Source organism: Microcaecilia unicolor, chromosome 4 (genome assembly GCF_901765095.1).
Source record: "Microcaecilia unicolor chromosome 4, aMicUni1.1, whole genome shotgun sequence".
In the NCBI taxonomy this organism is placed as follows: domain Eukaryota; kingdom Metazoa; phylum Chordata; class Amphibia; order Gymnophiona; family Siphonopidae; genus Microcaecilia; species Microcaecilia unicolor.
This window is the reverse complement of record NC_044034.1, coordinates 288,796,997-288,821,811: the sequence shown is the minus strand read 5'-3', so window position 1 is coordinate 288,821,811 and position 24,815 is coordinate 288,796,997. Positions and strand designations below refer to the sequence as shown.

General features: G+C 40.4%; 1 protein-coding gene across 3 annotated transcripts in view; it reads left to right on the top strand.

Moving 5' to 3' along the window:
• CNNM4 (cyclin and CBS domain divalent metal cation transport mediator 4) overlaps positions 1–24,341 on the top strand; it is a 178,242-nt gene extending 153,901 nt beyond the window's left edge. For all 3 annotated transcript variants that reach the window (XM_030201667.1, XM_030201666.1, XM_030201665.1), the window contains one exon: positions 20,425–24,341. In XM_030201667.1, coding sequence (XP_030057527.1) covers positions 20,425–20,613 — 189 coding nt within the window. In that variant the 3' untranslated portion in view covers positions 20,614–24,341. The remainder of the gene's footprint in view (positions 1–20,424) is intronic.
• Positions 24,342–24,815: the final 474 nt, after the last annotated feature.

Genomic DNA, 24,815 nt, shown 5'->3' with positions numbered 1-24,815 from the left:
GCTTCTCAACCCAGTCCTTGAGGCACACCTTGTCCCATCGGGTTTTCAGGATAGCTACAATGAATATGCACAAGATAGATTTACATACCATGGAGTAAGTGCATGTAAATCTATCTCATGCATATTTACTAATGGGTATCCTGAAAACCTGATGGGTCTAGGTGTTCCTCTAGGATTGGGTTGAGAAGCACTGCACTATATTACAAAGAAACAAAAGAGCAAAAGATTTTCCAGATCTCAGCAATGGGACTAAACTATGAATTAAGCAATGAACGTATCCATATAAGCTCTTCTAGTTTTGAAAGAGAGTCATCATTATTACCTTCCCTCCCTCCTCCCAAAAGTTACCAATGACTTCAATGCCACAAGAACCAATTGTAATGCATATTACATATTCAAAATCCTTTTACATGCCATGTGACTCAGTGTTCCAGAAAGGCTCCCATGTTCTTTGGAAAAGTAATCCCTTATAAGAATCCAAGGTGTCTACTCCAATACATTCCATAGTATGTAATAAAATCATTTGAGAGTGCCATTGCTCCACAGGAGGAGCATCTATAGATAACCAGTTTAACACAAAGCTCAACAAATCCTGGGTGCAAGGTCGGCATCATGCCTAGAAATTGTGTTGTTTTTTTTTTTTTTTTTGTAAAACTACCCGGCATCTGTTATGCTTCTTCACCTCAATTTGGCTGTCTATGTAAGCTTGAGCCGCGTGGTGCAGAAACCTTGGTAGTCTCTTGGGACTTGAAACTGTGAGACCAGCCCGAACTTCCTGTACCGTTCAGCTCAAGTTTACATTAGAGCTGAATCACAGCGGGGGCTATGAAGCATTCTGTTTCCTTTGCAAAGGCAGCCTGTGAGGGAAATAGGTAGCAGAGAGTGTGAGTAAGTGAGTGAAGGCTGGGGGGGGGGGGGGGTGAGAGAGAGTGGGTGAAGGCTGAGAGGAGGTTGAGAGAGAGAGAGAGTGGATGAAGGCTATGGGGGGATTTGAACGAGAGAGTGGGTGAAGGCTGGGGGGGGGTTGAGAGAGAATGGGTGAAGGCTGAGGGGGGTTGAGAGAGAATGGGTGAAGGCTGAGGGGTTGAGAGAGAGAATGGGTGAAGGCTGAGGAGGCGTTGAGAGAGAGAATGGGTGAAGGCTGAGGGGGGGTTGATAGAGAATGGGTGAAGACTGAGGGGGGTTTGATAGAGAGAGAGAATGGGTGAAGGCTGAGGGGGTTTTGAGAGAGAGAGAATGAGTGAAGGCTGAGGGGGGTTTGAGAGAGAGAAAATGGGTGAAGGCTGAGGAGGATTTGAGAGAGAGAATGGGTGAAGGCTGCGGGGAGTTTGGGAGAGAGAAAGTGGATAAAGGCTGCTGGGGGTTTGAGAGAGAGAGAGAGAGTGGATGAAGGCTGAGGGGGTTTGAGAAAAGATTTGTTTCTATATTAATACCTTTCAAGTATTTAAACATCTGTATCATATCTCCCCTATCCCTCCTTTCCTCTAGGGTATACATATTCAAGTCAAGTCTCTTTTCATATGTCTTTTTGTTGCAAATACACAGGAAACAGCGAAGGTGACTCAAAAAGAAAGGCTGGAACAATGCTGTCTTTCTTGCTGAATTGAAAATTTAGAGGCAATCTAACAGACTCAACATGGCCGTGTTTCGGCCAATGGACCTGCCTCAGGAGTCTCTAAGTGCTGTATGCAATGTATTTGATGATATTGCATACATCTCAATTCAGGAGAAAAAATTATGGAGTTGATCGATGACTGATATGAATCTTGGCGGGAAAGTAAACTAATAGCCAGTTAGTATTGGGCTTGACAGCTCAACATAAGATATCCAAAAGAACTCAGGACTGTTGCTGGAAGCATCTCCAGTCCAGAAAGTAAAAACATAAAAACGTTTTTATTTTCCTGACTGTGGACACTTCAAGTGCTAGTCCTGAGTACTTTTTGATCTTTTTGGTGAGATGCTCTGTGTTTTATTGCTCCGATTGTTTGGTTTCAGAATCAGCCATTTGATATTTTCAGTGAGACGCTCTGCACTTTATGACTCTGATCGTTTTCACTCACTGAACTTTGCTTAAGGTGTACACTGAGAATCATTGAATACAGAACCAGTTACTGATTTCATGTTTTCACGTCTGATATTTCCACAAGAGTTTATACCCCTGAAGCAGGCACATGCTGTGCTGAAACATAGCTGTGTCGGGTTTCTCTTGGTTCCTATCTTCATTGATTGACTCCACTTTTTTATTGACATCCATGTATAATAACATTTAGAGTGGAACTGAGAAATTGGAATAACTGTACAATTAGGGGTTTAAATTATGATCATCCATGAGAAATTGCTTAAACAGAAAGGCTTTAAGGTATTTCCAGAAAATCAAATAATTAGGTTCCCATCTGATGAATTTTGCAAGAGATTTCCACCATTTGGTACAGAGGTAAGGGAATCCTGACATGTAGATTGACTTGTAGATCATATTTTTGCAACTGGAATAGTGGAGGGTTAGATAATCTCTTGAACCAGGGAGAGCATTGTAAAGGGGGAGATCAATTAAAGGTTGCATATAATCTGGGGTTAAAGCCATATAGTATTTTGAAAACAAATGTACATAGTTTGAATGTTTATTCTGGCTTTGATTGGTAGCCAGTGTAACTTTATAAGCAAAGGGGCTGCACTTTCGAATCTTGTAGCCTTATAGACTAATCTGGCTGCAGTTTTTTCAAGGAAGATTCCTTACAGCCAGCATAAATGGCATTGCAGTAATCAAAGTGTGATAATACTAATGTTTGTACTAAGGTTCTAAGCATATCATTAGGGAAGAGATACCCGATTCTTTTAAGTTTTCACGTTACTTTAAAAGTTTTTGTGATGACTTCTTGGACTTGGATGTTGAATAACATGTAGGAATCAATTATTATACCAAGTATCTTTAGTTGTGAAGTTTTGACAGTTTATGACACAATGAGGGTTAGATAATAACAGAAATTTTGATTTCTTTCTATTCAATTTTAGTTTAAAGGTGGGGGCCTAATTCTCTATCACGTCTAGACCAGATTTGATGATAGATAGCACTTCCTAAATAGAATCTTTGAAAGGGATGTAGATGGTTACATCATCTGCATAAATAAAATTATAACCATGGGCAATCGGCACCTTTCCTAAAGGGGAAATCATAATATTGAATAAGATGGGTGAAAGGGGGATCCCTGTGGGACTCTGCAGTCTGGAGCCTATTGGGGGAGATGGAATTAGGAGATTTGACTTGATAGGATCTAGATTTTAAAAATCCTCGGAACCAATTTAGGAAAGACCCTCCTATACCTAACTTGTCCTTTAGTGCAAGTAGCAAATTATGGTCTACCACATTGAATGCACTTGGCATATCAAATTGCATAAGGATGATTTTCCTGCCTAGGCTAATTTCTTTCCTGAAGTTAGCAATTAATGTAGTTAGGACTGTTTACTTGCTGAAATTGGGTCTGAAGCCAGATTGTGTATGGTGAAGAAGGGAAAAGGAGGACAGATAATTCATAAATTGGTGAGTGACTGTGCCCTCAATCACCTTTACTAGTAAAGGGATAGAGGCCACTGGCCTGTAATTTGTTACATTGTTTATTTTTGCCAGAGAATTCTTAGAGATTGGGGTTAACATTATGGACCCTTTTTCTGCGGGGAAATGGCCTCAGGATAGCAAAAGAGAAATATGTGATCTTAGGGATTCTATAAAACAGGTCAGGTGCAGCTTTTAATAGAAAACTAGGGCAGGAATCTAATACACAGAAGATCAATATTTTAATAGAAAATATTTCACCATTGAGAATGAAGGGGGAGAGAATGATACCAGTGAGGTTATTTGTCAGTTTCGTCATGAATATCATAGGGTGTCCTTTAAACATTATAACGTTACCTCTAATTTTTATGATTTTCTGCGCAAAATATGTATCTAATTGGGTAGCAAATTGAACAGATTCGTTGGCAGTAGTAACAGCCTGGGTATCTTAAGAGGATGTTGACTATACTGAAAATACATTTGGTATTGAAAGGATCAGTTGATATTAGATATCCATAGCAGTTTATTTTTGTCTTTTTTTTATTGTATAGTTATAGAGTCTTAGAGCTGATTTCCAATGTCATTTATTTTCTAAAGTTTTGGATTTTTGTCATTTTCTTTCAAGCTGTCTACATTTTCATTTGATACATAGGATGTCTTTCATTGAACCAGATGGATTGGCTCTTTTTTGATTTATATTTAATTTTTACAGCTGCTACAGAGTCTAGTATTGATTTACTTAATACATCCCAATCTTTTATGAATGTTAATGAATTAGACATGAACATGAATTTAGTATCTTGTTCGACCAGAAGTCATTAATTTCAATCCTTTCTCTAGAATTAATAGAGGGAGAGTGGACTTGGGGTGAGTGTTTTTCAATGATTCTAGCCAATTTAAGGTGAATACTAATTTGTAATAATTTGACCATAGGGTTGGTTCCCATGAAGTATCAGATATGGATAAGGCTAATGGTAAATCTATATGCAAAAAGATCAAGAAGGTGACCTTTCAAATAAGAGACAGGGGTGTGTGGGTGTAAGAAATTCCAGGAGGATAAGAGAAGGATTCTGAAACGTTTTCCTCCTTTAATGAATCCCCATATCAGATGAACAGTAACTGATATATTTTGATTCCTTGCCCTGCAACTGTATCTTGAGGAGATTCCTGGATTTTGTGTAGCTAGTTTTTGTTCCCCATTCTCCCTTTTTTTTCATTTCGTTATTTTGTATTTTTTTATATAGTTATTGTACATTGCTGTGATGACCTTCCCAATGTACAGGTTATAAATCTAGCAAATAAAAAAATGTTTTAGGGGTTATTGGCATGAATGTTAAGTCATCAAAAATAGAATCACTTCAGATCAATAAAAACACTGGCAGCAATAAAACATCCTACATACAAGGGTATACTGCCCTAAAATAAAACCACTCAAGATGTTAAAATGGTAAAATGCTTACCAACATGGAAGAATTGCAAACATACATTATGGAGCTCATTTTCAAATGAGAAAAATGTCCAAAAGTGGCACAAATCTGCTTTTGGACATTTTTTCTCACAAAAACGTCTAAATTAGTATTTTCAAAACCAAACTTAACAGTGAGAAGATCAGGTTTCTTCTGGTCACTCGTAAGAAAATTCTTCCAAAGACATGTTCTCTGATAGTAAATGGGCTAACAAATTGGAATCATCATTAAAAATTCTAGGCATTATTATAGACCAAAATATGACATGGGAGATTTAGCTGAATGGTCATATAAAGAGACGTTTTGGCTTATGTCTAACCTGAGACGTATATGGAAATATTTCACTCAAGAGAAATTTAGGTTGTCAGTACAAGCTTTAATTCTGAACAAAATCGATTATTGTATTATTTTATATCTGGGATGCACAAAACACTTATGGCCTCTTTTGCTAAACTGTGCTGGCGATTCCTGGTGCGACAAATGAGAGGAGCCCATAGGAATTGAATGGGTTTCCACTTATTTGCAGCGCAGGAATCGCTAGTGCAGCTTTCTAAAAGAACCCCTTAATTAGAAAACTTCAAATTACTCAGAATATGGCCATTAGAATTATTTGTGGTGTGAGAAAATCTGATAGAGCCTCCCCTCACTATGTTCAGTTCCATTGGCTACTGGTGGAGGCCTGAATATATTTTAAAGCCACATTGAGCCTACAAATATGTGGGGAAATGTGGGATACAAATGTAACAAATAAATACATTTTTAGACATTTTTCTATGAAGTCTGTTAGAAGTGTGTTGAAATCACAAGGGGGCATGTTAGGGGTGTGTTAAGGGTGGGATCTAGGCGTTCCTAACATTTGGACGTTTTTCAGCCATAATGGAAGAAAACAAAAGTGTCCAGGACTAAAATGAAGACATTCTGAGCTAGACCTGTTTTTATAACGAATAAGGCACAAAAGGGTGCCCTAAATGACTAGATGACCACTGGAGGGAATCATGGATGACTACCCCAATACCCCCCAGTGGTCATTGTCCCCTCCCACCCCCCACAAATGTGAATACAAATATGATTTAGCAGCCTCTATGACAGCCTCATATGTTAGAGCCAGATCTATTAGAGCAGCATGCAGGCCCTTGGATTAGTGTAGTGGTCAGTGCAGTGCACCATAGAGTGGGGGGCTCTGGTACCCATCTCCCTCTACCTGTCATATTTGTGGGGGAAACTGTAAGCCCTCAAAAACTCACCAGAAACCCACTGTACCCACATATAGGTGCCCCCTTCACCCATAAGGACTATTGTATTGGTGTACAGTTGTGGGCAGTGGGTTTTGGGTAGGTTTTGGGGGGCTCAGCAGAAAAGATAAGGGAGAAACTGTGAGATATGTACCTGGGAGCATGTTTTTGGAGTCCACTGCAGTGCCCCCTAGAGTGCCCATTTATCTCCTGGGATGTCTGGGAATCCATTCTACCAAAAATGCTGACCCCCTCCTACATCCCAGTGGCTTGATTTTGTATGTTTTTCGCTTGGATTAAAAAAAAAAAAAAAAAACCAAAACTTCAAATCACAAAACCTTGTTAGAAATAGTATTTTCAAAAACAAAAGATAAATGTTTTTATTTTTTGAAAATGAACTACTTTCCTATTCAGATTTTGGACATTTTTTGCAAAACATCTAAAGTCGGACTTAAACGTCATATCAAAAATGCCCCTCTATGTCAGTAGCATCACAGTAAGATTTTGAACAAACGCGCTCAAGGGACATATGTAAATAAACCCAATGCAAAGCTTGATGCTTGCAGATGTCACATTAACAAAAACATGTGTAAATAAACGCAACAAATTGTAAATATGCTGTGCTGAGAAAATGGTATAAAAAAACCGCATGAAGGGTATAAACATTAAAAAAAAAAAAGAATACGTAGTAAGTGACGGCAGATAAAGACCTAAATGGTCCATCCAGTCTGCCCGACAGTCACATTCATTATCAATTCAAGATTTAAATCAACAATGAACATGATATTATATACTTGATCGTGGTCTTTCTTTGGTGTTTCTGGGACATAGACCTTAGAAGTCCACCTGGCTCTGTCCTTATATTCCAGCTATTGGAGTTGCTGTCAAAGCCCTCTCCAGCCTATCCGAATTCGTCTTGTTATTTGTGGGACAAAGACCATAAAAGTCTGCCCGGCACTGGCCTCACGTTCCAAACCACTGGAGTTTCCGTCAAAGCTCTTGCTAGCCCATCCTAAACTGGGTCACAATCTTCCAGACTCAGACCGCACAAACCAGCCCAGCACTGGCCTTAGTTGATGCAGCCAGAGTTGCCATCTTAGCACCACTTGACAGTCAAACACATGCAGCCCAGTTTTGTTTTTTTATATGATTCATTTTCTTATTAGAGATCCTCTGTGTTCATCTCATGCCTTTTTGAATTCCACCACAGTTTTTTTTTCCCACCACCTCCCTCAGGAGGTCATTCCAGGCATTTACCCTCTCCGTGAAAAAAGAATTTTCTGACATTACTCCTAAATCTACCACCCTGCAACCTCAATTCATATCCTCTAGTTTTACCATTTTCCCTTCTCTGGAAAATATTTGTTTCTATATTAATAACTTTCAAGTATTTTAAATGTCTGTATCATATCTCCCCTGCCTTTCCTTTCCTCTAGGTTATACATATTCATGTATTCCAGTCTCTTCTCATATGCCCTTTGGCGCAAGCCCCATATCATTCTTTTCATCTTCCTCTGGACTGCTTCAAGTCTTCTTACATCTTTACCAAGATACAGCCTCTAAAACTGATCATAGTGTTCCAGGTGGGGCCTCACCAATGACTTGTACAAGGGCATCAACACCTCCTGCTGGTTACACCTCTCTCTATATAGCCTAGCATCCTTCTAGCTATGGCCACCACCTTGTCACACTTGCTTCGTTGCCTTCAGATCCTCAGATACTATCACCCTAAAATACCTCTCCCTGATTGTGCATATCAGCCTCTCACCGCCTAGCACTTATGTCTCCCTTGGATTTCTTCTAAACATTAGACCATTTTTCTAACTTCTGCAGATTCTTTTTCATGTTTTCCTCTCCCTCCGGAGTGTCCACTCTGTTACAAATCTTTGTATCATCCTCAAAAAGGCAGATCTTACCTTCTAAATCTTCAGCTATGTTGCTCACAAATATATTGAACAGAATCGGCCTTAGCACCGATCCTTGAGGCACTCCACTACTCACCTTTCCTTCCTCTGAGTGAATTCCATTAACCACCACCCTCTGGCATCTATCAACCAGTTCATAATCCATTTCACCACTTTGGGTCCTAACTTCAGCCTGTCAAGTTTATTCAACAGCCTCCTTTGAGGAACCATGTCAAAGTCTTTGCTGAAATCTAAGTAGATTACATCTAGCGCACATGCTCAATCTAATTCTCTGGTCACCAAGTCAAAGAATTCAATCAGATTCGTTTGGCACGATTTACCTTTGGTAAAACCATGTTGTCTCCAATCTTGTAACCTATTGGATTCCAGGAAAATAATTAATAATAATAGAGAACTGTGTAAAAAAAAACATTACAAAGGTAATAATGTATGCCATACAAAAAAGTACAAATGTATGCTATGAATGTAGCGTCACAGTTAAATTCAGAGAAAAGAGCGCTAAGAGAGCCTATGCAAATGGATGCAACAAACCATGCTATTAAAATATAGAGCGTGATGCTGACAGACATGTTAAGATAAGACAAAAACCATAAGTAGATATATCAATTAAGAATGCTATACTGACTGTATTATACATAAGGGAACACATAAAAAGTTAAAATAGTGGAGGAAAATAAAAAATATATTAATGTGGACAACAAAATAAAATCATGTGCCATATGGTAAAAATGAAAATTAAAAACACATATCATCCAGGCTTAAATTTTGAACATATACATTATCAACAACTTGCATGTGTAAAACCATAGTCAGAAAATTGTCTTCCCTTTTTCTGTATATATTGAAAAAATATAATAGAGGAAAAAACAGTACTGCAGAACAGAAAAAAATCTACATAATCACAGAAAGACCCTCAAGTCTAATTCACAATTAAAACCAGCTGGTGCAACTGTATTCAAATCAAATCATTCTTTGTTCAACTTGTAATAATATATTCTCCTTAGATTTTCTACGCCAGTTACTTTTAATAACTTTAAATACGCAAAATTGAGTTCTTAAAAAAAAACCGATTGTATTTAAGACACTGTGGAACCAGAAGAGCTGTGAGTATGTACCTTTTCAAACAGCTTTTATGCTCTAATAACCTGGTCTTAACTTTCTTTTTTGTTTTACCTACATACTGCTGTGTACACGGGCACATGATTAGATATACCACATTTTCAGTTTTACAGTTTGAAAAATGTCTAACATCTATCCACTTTTCTAACAAGGGATGTTGGAATACAGAAACAGACATCGAGATCTTACAAACAGAATATCTGCTACATGGGTAATGACCAAAGCATGTGGCAGTGGCAATACTGGTAATGCAGATGGTACCAATCTGTCTCCAAGGTTCCTGTCTCTACAATAAGCTATAGTAAGCTTCTTATTCCTAAAGGACTTATGATTAATAAGCAATTGCCAATATTTTTTCATAATCTGTTGAATGCTGTGAGACAGTGTTGAAAATTGAAGAGTGCAAACAATACCAGGATCCTTTTTTTTTTTAGTACATAAGTATTGCCACACTGGGACAGACCAAAGGTCCATCAAGCCCAGCATCCTGTTTCCAACAGTGGCCAATCCAGGTCACAAATACCTGGCAGCATCCCGAAAACGTTCAATACATTTTATGCTGCTTATCCCAGAAATAAGCAGTAGATTTTCCCCAAGTCAATTTTCTCTTAGCATTGTTCAAAAGACTCTCCCTTAGCCTTCATATAGCATTCGTTAATGCATTTGGTTGGATATTCCCTGGCTTTAAACTTGTCAATCCTAATTTCTGCCTGTTTTTCAAATTCTGCAAATCTGTACATAACCTTCTTAACCGAAGGAACTGACTTATAGGGTAAATGGTTCTTCAACTCTTATTATGAAAACTACTGCACTGTGAGTATTTATTCCTATCTGTAGGTTTTGTTTAAACAGTTGGACTAAAACTATATATGCCTTTACAGATAAAAATATCTATATACGCTATCTCGTGTTGATAAAAAGACATCTTAAACTGAAGATTAATATCTCTCTCATTAAGTCAGTCATGAAAGGTCTTGAGATGTTCCTCACTTCCCTGCCACAGAAGAAGCACATCGTCTATGTATCGACCCCAGAGTTTTACATATTTAGAAAAAGGATGATTAACAAGGTGTTTTGCTTTGAAATCACCAACATAAGCAAATAGAATGGACATGAAAAGAAGAAAAAGAATGAGAATAGCTTGGAAGAAGAGTCTGAAACTTAGAGGAAAGAGAAAGTAGTAGCTCAATACTATTATTTATTTATTTATTTGTAGCATTTGTTTCCCACATTTTCTCACCAATTTGCAGGCTCAATGTGGCTTACATTTGCCATAGTGGCGGTTGCCATTTCCGGGTAACAAAATTACAAATGGTGTTGCGTTAAGGTGCATACATACATGGTAACTTAGATGGAACATCACATACGTGGAACAGTTCATGGTATATATATATATATATATATATATATATATACCGTGTACATACATACATGGTAAAGAAGAATACATTATGGTATTACATGAAGGTTCCTGGGTGATAATTGGATTATAACATACATTAGGTCATCGACTATGGAGAGACCATATTTGACATAAGGATTGTAGTGATAGTATTTGTTCACTAATGGCAAAGAGGTTAGTCAGTCAAGTGATAAGGTTTCGGTTGTGTCTAGGTCGTGTATAGTCTTATTATTTAGTATTTAAGATGGATGTTTATGGTACGCCTTCTTGAACAGATCTGTTTTCAGTAGCCTTCGGAAGATAGATAGGTCTTGCGTTGTTTTTATGGTCTTCGGTAGTGCATTCCATAGCTGGGTACAGATGTATGAGAAACTGGTCGCGTATGTGGATTTATATTTTATTCCTTTGCAGTTAGGGTAGTGGAGATTAAGGAATGTGTGTGCTGATCTTTTTGCGTTCCTAGTAGGCAAGTCTGTTAGGTCTGACATGTAGGTTGGGGCTTCCCCGTGAATGATCTTGTGGACCAGGGTGGAGACCTTGAACACAATTCGTTATTTTAGTGGAAGCCAGTGTAGTTTTTCTCTTAGGGATCTGGCACTTTCGTATTTCATTTTTCCAAATATGAGTCTCGCTGCCGAGTTTTGAGCGGTCTGAAGCCTTTTAATGATTTGTTCTTTGCATCCGGCATAAATGGCATTGCAGTAGTCTAGATGGCTTAGCACCATTGATTGTACTAGGCTGCGGAATACTTCCCTTGGGAAAAAAGGTTTGATCCTTTTAAGTTTCCACATTGAGTAGAACATTTTCTTTGCTGTGTTTTTCGCATGATCTTCGAGTGTGAGATTTCGGTCAATTGTGACTCCCAGAATTTTTAAGCTGTCTGAGACCGGAAGGGTGTAGTCTGGGGTATTTATGGTATTGGGTTTGTTTGTGTTGTATTGTGAGGTCAGGATGAGACATTGTGTTTTTTCTGCGTTGAGCTTTAGTTGGAATGCGTCCGCCCATGAGTTCATTATTTGGAGGCTGTGTGTGATTTCATTTGTGATTTCAGTTGTATCTTGTTTGAACGGGATGTATAGCGTGACATCGTCTGCATAGATGTATGGGTTGAGTCCTTGGTTGGAGAGCGATTTGGCTAATGGTATCATCATTAAGTTAAAAAGAGTTGGTGAGAGCGGTGATCCTTGTGGAACTCCGCATTCAGGTTTCCATGGAGTTGACGTTTTTGCATTTGATATCACTTGATAGGTTACCACAACCAACCAGGTGAGTTATATGGGATAAAGGCAGCCTCCGTGACAGAGGGCACCAAGTGAAACAGTCTTCAAGCCTCAGTTAAAGCAAGAAGATAATAGTATGAGAGCGGCTCGTGAACGTAAGCAAGCTTGTTGGAAACAGACCATATATTGCCCAGGAAGTATGAGAGACGGAGAGAAGAAGAAATGAGAGATTACTGTTTGATGTGCATAGATAGGCTGAAGGTTACTTTGTAGGACCAGGATTGGGATTAATGTCCACAGTGGAGGAAGAGGAGTAGCAGGATAATACAGAGAAGGAAAGATGTGATCAGGATGAGATGCTCTTAAGAAAAATGGAGATAGTTGAATGAGAATAAGAAAACTTTGAAGCTCAAGAGCAGATAACATGGTAGAATGTTCAATTAATCATTCATAACATTTATTTTATGAATGAATTGTAGTTTGTCGCATTTTCATGGTGAACGTTTCAATCCAGGAGTCACACTTGTATATGTCAAAGTAATTATTTAAGAGTGTGGGGCGTTATCAAAAGCTTTCTTGTGGTCAGTCTATTCTAAACTGAGTTTTCAGTTTTTCTTCCAGCTGGTCATCAGCTGGTCTTTGTTTCCACATTCTTCTCTTTTATTGCCCTTCTATTTTATCACCATGATGATATAAAAATATATGATCACAACTATTTTATGTACGTTTATTGTCATGAATTAGCTTGTAAATTGTACGCAAGCAAATGTTTAGACAGTTTTGGAGGATGTTAGCTTGGATCTCCTTTTAGAAGGAGAAGTGTTTTTTCATGTTACTATTATGATGTTAGCTAGGTTGTGGTGGACAAAGTTGAGGGCTCTTTCAGGTTGGGGCTGTTCTCAGCCTACTTTCAGTTTTGTAGTTGATAGTTCAGGCCATTCTGTAATTTGGGAGTTACTTTTTATTTTATTTATTTTTTATTTATGCATTCTTATATCCCACTATTATCCAAAAACAAATTTTGGTTCAAAGTGGATTACAATTGACATTTTGGTGGAGTTACAATAGTGTTGTGCAATGTGGAGAGGGCATCTATAGTTCATGTGATTATTCATAGAGTTTTTGAAGAGATAGATTTGGAAAAGGTAGTGGTAGCTTTTGTGCTCAGTTGTAAAGTTTTGGTGATGTTTTTTCATATAGTTTTTGAAGAGGTAGATTTGAAAGGAAGGCGACAATATCTTTGTGATTAGCTGTAGAATGTTTTGAAGAAGTAGGTTTTCATTTCTTTTCTGAATTGGAGATTTGTGATGTTTCTTCTCAGTTTCCATAGTGTTGTGAAGCATTTTGATGTTACTGCTAATATTTGATTGTCCAGTGTTAGATGTTTGTCGAGAATGATTCCTAGTATTTTAAGTTGTGTTTCGATATGGTATGTTTGTTGGTCGATTGTGAATTTTTGGTAGGATGTGGGTTGTGTGGGCTGGATGGTACTAGGAATTTGACTTTGTCCCTGTTCAGTTTGAGTTTGAAAGTTGTTGCCCATTCTTCCATACGGACCGATCCTTTTTTTTTCTATTTTGTCCTGTATGTTTGTGATATTGTTTTGGAAATGTATGAAGATGGTGGCATCGTCTGCATATATAAATGGGTTGAAACTCATTAATTCCAGTTTTTTTCCGAGTGACACCGCCATCATTATATTGAACAGTATTGGTGATATTGGCAATCCCTGTGGTACCCTGCACTCAGAGATCCATGAAGCTGATGTTTGGTTGGACATCTTTACAATGTAGGATCTGGTCTTTAGGAAGCCATTGAACCATGTTGCCACTGCACCGCTGATTCCTATGTTATTGAGCAGTGTCATTAGTGTGGTGTGGTCTACTAGGTCAAACGCACTTGACATGTCGAATTGTAGTAGTAATACATTTTGTCCTTGGCATATTATGCTTCTGAACTCCGTTGTCGCTGTGGTTATGACCGTCTCAGTGCTGTGTTGTGGTCTGAAATCTGATTGGGATTTATGAAGAATTGAGAATTTTGTCAAGTATTCCGTTAGTTGCTGTGCTACTAGACCTTCTATTGTTTTGGTCAGTATTGGTATTGAGGCTATTGGTCTATAATTTGCGATATCACTGATCTTGCTGGTAGCATTTTTGGAGATAGGTGTGAGTACTATGTCACCTTTGTCTGTTGGAAATTGACCACTTTCAAACATGTATGTGATGTGTTTGGTGAGGTACTCGAAGAACCAGTGTGCTGGGTTTTTCATCATGTAATTGGGGCATTTGTCAAGTAGTCAGTATGCATGCGCATATTTTGTCAATAGTGTCTTTACTGTGTCTAGTTGGGGTGGTTTGAACGTGGTCCATATTCTGTCTGCTGCGGTGTGGTTGTCGTGTGATTCGCAGGCCTGTAGGTAGTCTCTGGTGATTATTTGTGGTTTTGCAAGGTTTGACCTTGTGTTTGTCATTTTGTTTTTGAAGTATTGTGCAAGCTCGTCTGCAGTTGGTATTTCAGTTGCTGCCAATATGTTCTGGGTTTTCAGTAGTTCATGAGTTCAAATATTTTTTTTGTATTGGTCTGGTCGGGTTCATATATGTACTATAGTGTTCTGCTTTCGCTTTCTTTATGCTGTTTGTGTGTGTTCTTATGACTTTTCTCCGTATGGTTTTGTTTGTGTCTGTTTTGTTTTTCGCCCATGCTCTTTCAAGTTTCCTACAGAGTTTCTTCATGTGTGGTAGTTTGTCATTAAACCATGGACGTGGTTGTTTTGTGATTTTGTTTTTGTTTTGAGTGGTTCTATTTTGTTTAATGTGTTTTCACTTGTTTCATCCCAGTTTCTCATGATACATTTATCTTCGGGTGGCATGTCACTGAGATAGGGAGAGGCTGCTTGCTTGTAGAGTGCAGGGAGACAGAAGTTGTTTTTATCCAATCAGAATAATGAAATTAAACTAAGTGAAGGAAAGAAAACTCAAAATTAACTCAGGGCCGGTGACCCGACATATACTGAGCAGAAATATGTAAGAATTTGAGCAGTAAATAACAAATAGTGTGTTATTTAGCCTGAAATTTGGGAGCCCGATGTGAACACAGCCAGTCATGCTAGCATGATATATACATACATAATTTTCCATTCACTTCTCTGTTGGGTAGCCATTATGCTTCCCTATTGTGCTTTCCTCAACTGTGAGATCCCTTTATCATCTTCGATATATTTGTGTAGTACATCATCTCCTTCTAAACATCTTTTTGGTGTCAGTAACTATAGTTTGGCTGGTCTTTCAGCATATGTAAGCCCCTCTGTCCCCTATTCTTGTTTGCACCTTTCCAAAGATTCATTCTTGGGGATGTATGCTCAAAACTGAATCCCTCCCCCCCACCCCCACACACCTATTCTCTAGATATCCAATAAATGTCTTATACAAAGGTAGAGTTATTTCTAGGGCTTTTGATTTTAGTTTTTAACCGATAAAAACTAATAAAATATCCCTTATGAAAAAAACAATTAAAATAGGTATTTATTTATTGAATAAATATAGAAACAACCCGCAAGTACTCCCCCTCCCTTTCCCTGGTTTGTCCTGTATCCTTCACTCATTTTTTTTTTTGTGCCTGTTACCAATCCACCCAGGTATCTCCTCTGGTTTTGTGGTAACAACCCATTCAGAGTGTATTGCATCTACCTGTTCTTGGAACATAAGAGTTGCCACATTGGGTTAGACCAGTCCATCTAGCCCAGTATTCTGTTTCCAACAGAGGTCAGAATCTCAGGAAGTAGCAAGATTCTGTACTACTTATCTCCAGGGATAAGCAGTGGTTTTCCTCAGGTCTAACATTTTAACTATGCATTGAGTGAAAAAAAAATATTTTTTCCTATTTCTTTTAAATGTTCGACGGTGTAACTTCATTGATTGTCCCCCAGTTGTTGTAATTTTTGAAAGAATAACAGTTGATTTGCATTTTCCCATTCCATTCCACTTAAGATTTTATAGACCTCCATCTTATCTCTCCCCAGCCATCTTATCTCTCCCCAGCCATCTCTTCTCCAGCCTGAAGAGCCCTACCCTCTTTAGCCTTTCCTCATATGAGAATTGTTCCGTCCCCTTAATAATTTTTGTTGCCCTTCTCTGTACCATGAAGCGATATAGAGACATTTTGCTTTATTCTTTATTCCTTTCATAATAATCCCTAATATTCTGTTTGGTTTTTTTTTAGCCACCACCACCACCACCTAGCAGAAGATTTCAGTGTATTGGCCATGAGGATGCCTAAATCCTTTTCCTGATCATGATTTCTGTTGTGGAACCTAGTATCGTGTGGCTTTAGTTTGGGTTATTGTTCCCAAAGTGCATCACTTTGCATTTGCCCACATTACATTTTTTTTGCCATTTGGATGCCCAGTCTTCTAGCCTTCCAAGGTCCTCCTGCAATTTCTTACAGTCCACATGCAATTTAACAACCTTTGAATAGTATTGTTAATTTATTCACCTCACCTTTTGTTCCCAGTTCCAGATCATTTATAAATATGTTACAAAGATCTGGGTTTTCTAGCCCATTATAAACCATAAAGTTGTATTGCTCTGTTTCTCATCCTCCTTTCACCTATCCACCCCCATCCTGTTAGACTATCACTGAGATGCTTTGATGTTCCCATGCATTATCCACCCCCACCCTGTTAGACTGTCACTGAGATGCTTTGATGTTTCACTTATTTATACAGTTATCTACCACATTTGCTTATTTCCGATCTGACGAAGAAGGGCAACCTTTGAAAGCTAATCAAGAAATGTATTAAGTTATGTCCGATAAAAAGGTATCATCTTATTTTCTTTTCCATGTTCTATTTTATTTCTATTGATTACCTTTAAAAGTGGATTAACACGGCTACCACACCTCTCTACTCATAAATATGTTAAAAAGCACTGGTCCCTGTGGTACGTCACTATTCACCTTTCTCCATTGAGAGAATTGGCCATTTAACCCTAATTTGTTTTGTATCTTTTAACTAGTTCCCAGTCCTCAACAGGACATATTGCCTCCTATCTCATTGCATGCATAGATTTGTTTATTCACTTACTGCCTTTTCCAAGAAAGGCAGTGTATAGCAAGAATAAACTGAACATAGGCAATTTTCAGTTCCCTCAGGAGCCTCTCATGAGGGACTTTGTCAAAAGCTTTCTGAAAAGCCAGGTCTTCTATATCAACCACTCACCTTTATCCACACCTTTCAAAAATACAGCAGATTTAACTCTGTCCCAGTAAATGTTTATGTGTTCAGTAATTTTTGTCATTGTAATAGTCTCCACCGTTTTGCTTGGCACTGATGTTAGGCTCACCGCTTTGTACTTTTCTGGATCACCTGTGGAATCTTTTGTAAAAATGGGTGTTATGTTGGTACCAACTGCTGTCAAAATGGTTCTGAATCCAGAGGTGTCTGAGTTCCTATGAAGTAGCAAGTTTGCAAAAGAGTCCCTTGTTGAGAGAAGATTTAAAACACTTGTAACAGAGATATAGAAAGTTAAATATTTTTCTTTCTTAATTTTAAGTGTTTTGACCTATTTTGGCATATGTGATACTAGTTTGAAGGTGGGAATTTGTTACCTCTATTGGGTTGCTCTGAATTTTTAATTTTATGCATTTGAAAAAATGCTTTTTGATACTGAATGAGTAGAGATTTTTCTGGCCGATGATTATGTAAGCTCCAGCTCGGTACATATGTATGTTGAAAGGATTGTGAGCATTTTTCACTAAGGTCATTTTTTTCCTCCACTTGTTATTGAGATAGATTCTTTAAATATATTTTGAAATATTGGTGGTGATAATTTAGCTGTATAAATTAACCCAGCAACTCGTTTGAAGAGCTTATCGTATTTTTTGATATTCTTGGTAATTGAAATCACCCATTGTTAGCATTGACAAATGTTTTTTAGTTTTCCTAATTTTTGTTAACATTTCATTATCTATTCTTGTTCCCCAAATTCATTGCCCTCGTCTTTCCACCAAAACCCACTTCTCCTCTTCCTCCACTTTCCTATCTCAGTTGATAACACCCTCATCCTCCCCGTCTCATCTGCCCGCAACCTCGGAGTCATCTTTGACTCCTCTCTCTCCTTCTCTGCGCATAGCCAGCAGATAGCCAAGACATGTCGCTTCTTCCTCTTTAACATCAGCAAAATTTGCCCTTTCCTCTCTGAACACACCACCCGAACTCTCGTCCACGCTCTCATTACCTCTCGCCTGGACTACTGCAACTTACTCCTCACCGGCCTCCCACTTAGCCATCTATCCCCCCTTCAATCTGTTCAGAACTCTGCTGCACGTCTCATATTCCGCCAGAACCGATATACTCATATCACCCCTCTCCTCAGGTCACTTCACTGGCTTCCGATCAGATACCGCATTCAATTCAAGCTTCTCCTTCTTACCTACAAAAGCACTCAGTCTGCTGCCCCTCACTATCTTTCTACCCTCATCTCCCCTTACGTTCCCGCCCGTAACTTCAGTTCACAGGATAAATCCCTCCTCTCAGTACCCTTCTCCACCACCGCCAACTCCAGGCTCCGCTCATTCTGCCTCACCTCACCCTATGCTTGGAACATCCTTCCTGAGCCCTTACGCCAAGCCCCTTCCCTGCCCGTCTTCAAGTCTTTGCTTAAAGCCCACCTCTTCAATGCTGCGTTCGGCACCTAACCCTTACCATTCAGTGAATCCAGACTGCCCCAATTTGACTGCCCCTATCGGACCGACCGTTCACTTGTCTATTAGATTGTAAGCTCTTTGAGCAGGGACTGTCTCTCTTTGTTAAATTGTACAGTGCTGCGTAACCCTAGTAGCGCTCTAGAAATGTTAAGTAGTAGTAGTAGTACTTCTGCACTTTAAATCTCATCTGTCAGATGTCTCCCCTTTTGCCTAAAGTCTGTTATAAACTGAATGAATCCTGCTGTATATTAATGATACAAATTTAATGTAGTATGCAAAAATTGCAAAGCCTGATTTACACTGAGCATTTCCTTCCCTTCCAAGTGTGCAGCCTCTGAAGGGAGCTGTTGGGAAGTACAGACAGCACAGTGTGAATTGCTCTTATGAAGAGTTAAGTTTATAATAGAGCTCCTATGTGATTTTATAAAATTACCCCAGGAGAAAGGAGGTGCACACATTTACACCTGTACTGAGGTAAGTGTAGTAATATGCGTGTATGTGCTGGTAGAAATTGCATCTCTGCATGTATTTTATAAAGTAATGGGCCAATATTCAGGCAGTGGTAGTCAGTGTTTCTTTTAAATGCTGACCCTGCCAGCTGAATTAGACCTGGATAATCAGTGCCGAACCAGTATTGAATATTCGGGTCATTGGCAGGCCTGGGTGCCAGCCAGTATTGAGTGCTGCATACCTAACCGGGCAAAGATAGGACTGATTTTTATGTGGTTCTGTCTGCCCAGTTAGGTATGTAGGCACCAACACTGCATATTTTTCAGGTCCACCCCAACTCTGCTCCCAGGACTGACCTGGCACTGCCCAGATTGTGCTGTGGCAGTTAGAGCAATATTCAGCAACACTGCCCAAGTAAGCGCTGCTCGAGCTCCTGCCTGCTTAAATCATGCTGAATATTGATCCTTAAGCAGATTAATGCCAATCCTACCTCCGCTCCACCTATTCTTCACCCCCCCAAAATGCTTGTGCATATGTTGCATAGAAATAGGAGCTATGTATAAATAGGTACTGTGTGTCTGTGTACCCCTTTTGTATGTATATCTACCCCTGGGCAATTCTACAAGAGCCCACTTGAGTGTAAAATGCTGTTCTACACATTCAAGTTCCTTTAGAAACTCCCCTGTAGTGACTAGTCCACCACCCATTAAAAACTGAAGGAATTGCCTCCATCCATGCAATTTTATAAAACTCAGAAGAATTTGGCTAATGGCAAGCAAATTTTATTTTTGCATTCAGGAAAAAAAATGTGTGCATCTGTTTTTGAACAGGGCTGGTGAATGCTTAGCTTGAACTTTCAGTGGAGATGCCAGAGCTAAGACAGGGACAGAATTCATGCATACATGGAATAGACACTCAGGGACCTTAGTGGTGGTGGGGAAATGAAGACCAACCTGAATTTGGTTTCTTGGATGTTAGCCTATTTTTCTAAATAATGCACAAGGCGGCTAATTTGGGTACAGTAATCCCCTGTTTCAAAGAGCTCACAATCTTAGTGTCTACCTGAAGCAGCAGTAGATAATGGGTCTGATTTACTAAGCTTTGTATCCCCCCTCAACAGAGACAGAGTAGGAGAAAGAGCCTCAATAAATTGGATCAAAAGTGACTTCCCAATGTCACAGTGTAGAAGTGGGATTTAGACCTTAGTTTTCCTTGTTCTCAGTTTATTCCTGTAACTGGGCAGAGTTCGGAAGGGAGCAAGTTATGATTTTCTGCTGAGGATGTCTGTGCTTCTGTCTCTTGGGGTTGTGTGCTTGAGAGGGTCCCTCTGTGATCCATTTCTTCCACTTGCCACACAGATCACACGTACGCAGTATCAGAATGGACTGATGACCTCCCGTATGGACAGCAACCCCCATTCCCCTGAGAGTGAAACCAGCACAGCAGAGAAGAATGAAGGAACAGCGGATGAGACCACTAGCCTCTTGAACGAAAAGAGCTCCAATTCTCTCCAGCGACTACAGAGTCCCCGGGACCATTCTGTCTGACATGAGACACACTATGGCTTTCAGACTTTGGCAGGCAGGATGACCACGCTCACAGCAGGAAACCTCAATATTTATCAACTCTTGCTTCTCTTCGCCTTCCTCCATTAGGATGGAAGAGCAGTAGAGGACTTTGCTGGAGCAAGGCTATACCCTGCCATGGATGGACCAGCACTACTCCTCAGACCACCAGCACCTCTCACAAGTACTCCGGCTTCTGAGGAGTGCTGTGATTTTTATAAGTATATATATTAACAGTATCTGTCCCTTTCCTGGGACGTTTCTACTCAGAGAGCTTATATTGAACAGCTGCTGCTGATTTGTTTTTGCTTTTTGATATTTAAAACAAACTGTGGAACAATTAATTCTTGCCTCTTTACTGAAGAGGACAGGAAATGCTAGGGAACACTTCAGCTCTAGGTAGGCTCCACCTGCTGCCTGTCTTGGTACCTCAGTGCAAGTCTCCTCTGGAAGGACTATGGTGATATGCTGAAACCTGGCTTGCATTGTTTGTGTTCGGTAGGGTTCCATGCATGTAGCAGGAACAGTGACAGCACCATGGCCAGCTGTGCACCCTACTCCATTTCTTTCTCTGTATGTGGGGAGGGGGAGGGGGAAGTTAACTTTTTTTTTTTTTTAGATGAAGCTGTTGGTCTAACAATCTGGGGAAAAAGAAAGGAAGTCAGGGAACAGAAGCCATTTGTCTCTTGTTTACACAGTGAAACTCACTCACTGCCTCTCGTCTTAGTGCAGCAGTCTTTTCCCAGAATCCTTGCAAGGAGGTAAAAAGGACAGTTGCATGCTAGCCCTTGAAATAATGGTGGTGTTGCTTTCTTGTCTTGTGTCTCTCTGTCTCCACATCCACGTTTGGTTGCATATGCCTGATTGTATTTGTGTGTGCGTGTGCGTCTGCATACTCATGTGCACACTTATGCATGATGGAAGATTTTCCCCATTATCCCCTACATATATGTGTGTGGTTTGTGGATGGAAGCACCCCTGACTCATGGGACACTCTTTGACCTTCTGTGCCAGGTGAGGAGAGACTGATTCTTTGCACTAATTATAAGAGTAAAGAGTACTTCATAACGGATGCTCACTCTGCTGTAGACTCCAGGTTATCAGGGACAGATTGCTTTTGCCCCAGTACATGCATGAATTTGTAGTTCTGAATTTCTTAGGGAAATACATGGAAATGATATGCATGATTAGGGCAAGTTCAGAGCTGGCTCAGCCTGTCCCTTATGACCTGGAGCCATATGGTATCTTTAGCTTTAATGAACAAGTCTTCTCTTTGTATAAAGCTTAATGGCACTGGTCACCTGGGTATATTTGGGCTGCTTTGAGCCACACTCTGAGCCCTGACAGTAGACATGGGGCAGGTGTTGCACTATCTGAGCTGTTGATTTGAGAAAGCTTTATGTGATGAACTGACCAATGAACCCTGCTTGGGGAGGGGTGGTAGCAGGAGCTGCCTGATCGAGGGCTGAAATAGAGTGTGACATGCAGCGGTACGGAAAGTGCTATACCATCTGTAGATGTTCTCTGAATTGTATCAGGGAAGAAGGTGTATAAATGAGGCAAAAATAGGTGGGTAAACCCCAGAACCAGGCAATAATAATCAGTCTTCCTGTTCAGAGAGAACACGTCCTGAGTGCTGTCTTCTTTTTTTTTTCTATGCAGTAATTGATTGATAGTAATAAAAGATGTGTTTCTAGTAAATAATGCCATGAGATGAGTTGCAGACCAGCAGCATCTCCACATGTTCCATGTTTACACAACACCTCTTCTCACCAAAGGGACTTCAATCCACATGTGTGGGGCTAGAAGACGCCGGTGAAGAGGATCACATCTCAGTCTAACGCTGTCTGTGTATATGATCTTGAGCTTGTCACTTTATCTCCCTGTGCCTTATGGGGGTAATTCTATAAAGTAGAGGCTAACATGCACATAAGTGATTACAATAACAGCACATATGCATGTATGTACAAAAGTGCACCTAAGCACTATTCTGTAACTACGCTCCTATCTTATTTAGTGTGTAGTTTATAGATGGGCGGACTGTGAATACTGTAAGGTACATGTGTATCACCAGCACTTAGGCCCACGTACCTACACGTATTATCTACCCAGTTATGCTAGTATTCTATAAAGAAAGTAGGGGCCTATGTTCCTTTATAAAATATGTGCCTATATATATAGATGCACAGTTATAGAGTTACCCCCTCTATGACCTCATTATGAAGCCTAAAGAGGTTTGCTGCTGTGCTCCTTTCCTTTCTAGAAGTTTAGCTGCAGTGTATGTAAATAACCAGTCCCTTCACCCTGGATGTGACTGCACAAATTGTTTAAAACACTGACATGTTGGAGTAGTGATACACCTCCACCATATCAAGTAAAATGAAGGGAAGAAATATAGACACCTGGCATAAGGTAGACCAGATCTTCTAGCAGCTCAGTGTGGGAGTTAATTTTGGGAACCAAGTCTTCCCTGTTTAAGAGGCAAGTTCCAGACATGCTTCTTGTCCCCTTTTCCTTCTCCCTGCAAGCTATAGATTTAATCCTTCCTGCTCTTCTCTGTAACCCTATCCTCTCTCCTCACCTCAACCCCTAGTACAATTTCTAGGCCTACCTCCTGCTCCTTTTCCAGGCCTGCCTGCCTCCATGTTTCCAGCCTGCTGTCCCCTCCCCATTCCAACTTTAGGCTTACCACCTGTTCTTCCCACACCCCATGGCCAGCTATTGACCTTCCTTTTGCCTCTTCTGCACTCTTGGCCTACCTTCCTCCCAGTCTCCATACGGGTTCTTGGTCTGCCCTTGCCCTCAGTTACCTGGGTTTGTAAGGTCTCATTATCTGAGATAGGCTTCCATAAGCAGTCTCCTTTGACTTGGGCTTATATAGCCTATAAGGCATGAGTCTTTAAAGAGCAAAAAGACTGACTACCTCTTTATGATGTTTTCTCTGCTGAAGCCAACCTTATTTCCTGCATCTAGAAGGTTGTGATGTGGTCTGAGCCTTCTGCAGCACCTGTTTCTTAATGCTCATACTTTCTGAAGTACCCTTCCCTCCTGCCCATTTCATCTTAAATTCACATAGTGTGATGGGTGGAGACTTGGAGACCCAAGCCTGGAGAGGCATTGTGCTGACACCTTGGGCTTTGAAGTACTACAGTTGGTTGGTTGTGGGCTTCCTCAGGCTGATGATCAGTTCCCCACACAGTTCTGAATAGCACAAGGAAAAATACCACCAGAACAACGCGGGGAACTAGCTCCCCAATGATCACTGCTAATAACATGCAGATTTATGCATGTTATTAGCACTGATTGTAGGGGTACTTCTCCCGCAGAGGTTTGACAGGTCTGGGCTGTCAAAAAAAAAAAGCCTGAACCTGTCAAACCTAAACTCAAGCACCAAACATAAAGGCCTGGAGGTCCGATGGGGGTTGGAGGTCCAGTGGACTTTCAGACCCCCCCTACCTGCAAAAGCTCCCCTTCAACAATAAAAACAAAAACCTTGGTGGTCCTGTGGGACCCTACTAGCCCCCACGCACCCACTGGCTAGCCTGGTGGTCTAGTGCACCCCAAACCCCCTCATACCTGGACAAGGTCTGCCTCAAAATGGTGCCACCCTGCCAGGTTGATGCATCCTGGAATGTACTGGGTGGGGCTTCAGTACCATGTAAGAGAGAACAGGGCAAGCAGGATGCTGCCATTTTGAGTCGGCGCTCACAGGAGGGGGGGAAGGAGGTGCACTAGACCACCAGGCTAGCCCTTGGGTGGGTGGGCTAGTAGGGGTCCCACTGGACCACCAAGGGTTTTTTTTTTATTGTTTGGAGGGCTTTTGCATGTGGAGGGGGAGGGGGGTCTGGGGATCCAGTAGACCTCCAGCCATTTTTGTGTTTGAGGGGGCTGGAGGCCCTTGTGTTGTGGGAGTGGGGGGGGGGCAGAGGCCCTTGTGTTGATGGGGGGGGGGGGGCTGGAAGCATACAAATGCATGAAGGACACGGTCTCCCTATTCCTCCCCAATGCCCTGCCAAACCCTAATGCCAGCTCCGAGCTGGTGTAGGGTGTGACGCGGGAGCAGCAACCTTGTTTGGCATGCGCTGGCTCTGAACCTAGGGCGCAAGCAAACCCGGGCGCTAGTCTGGCACTGATGGCCTGTAACACCCATGTTTGCCTTTGATCATTGGGGTTCATTGACAAAA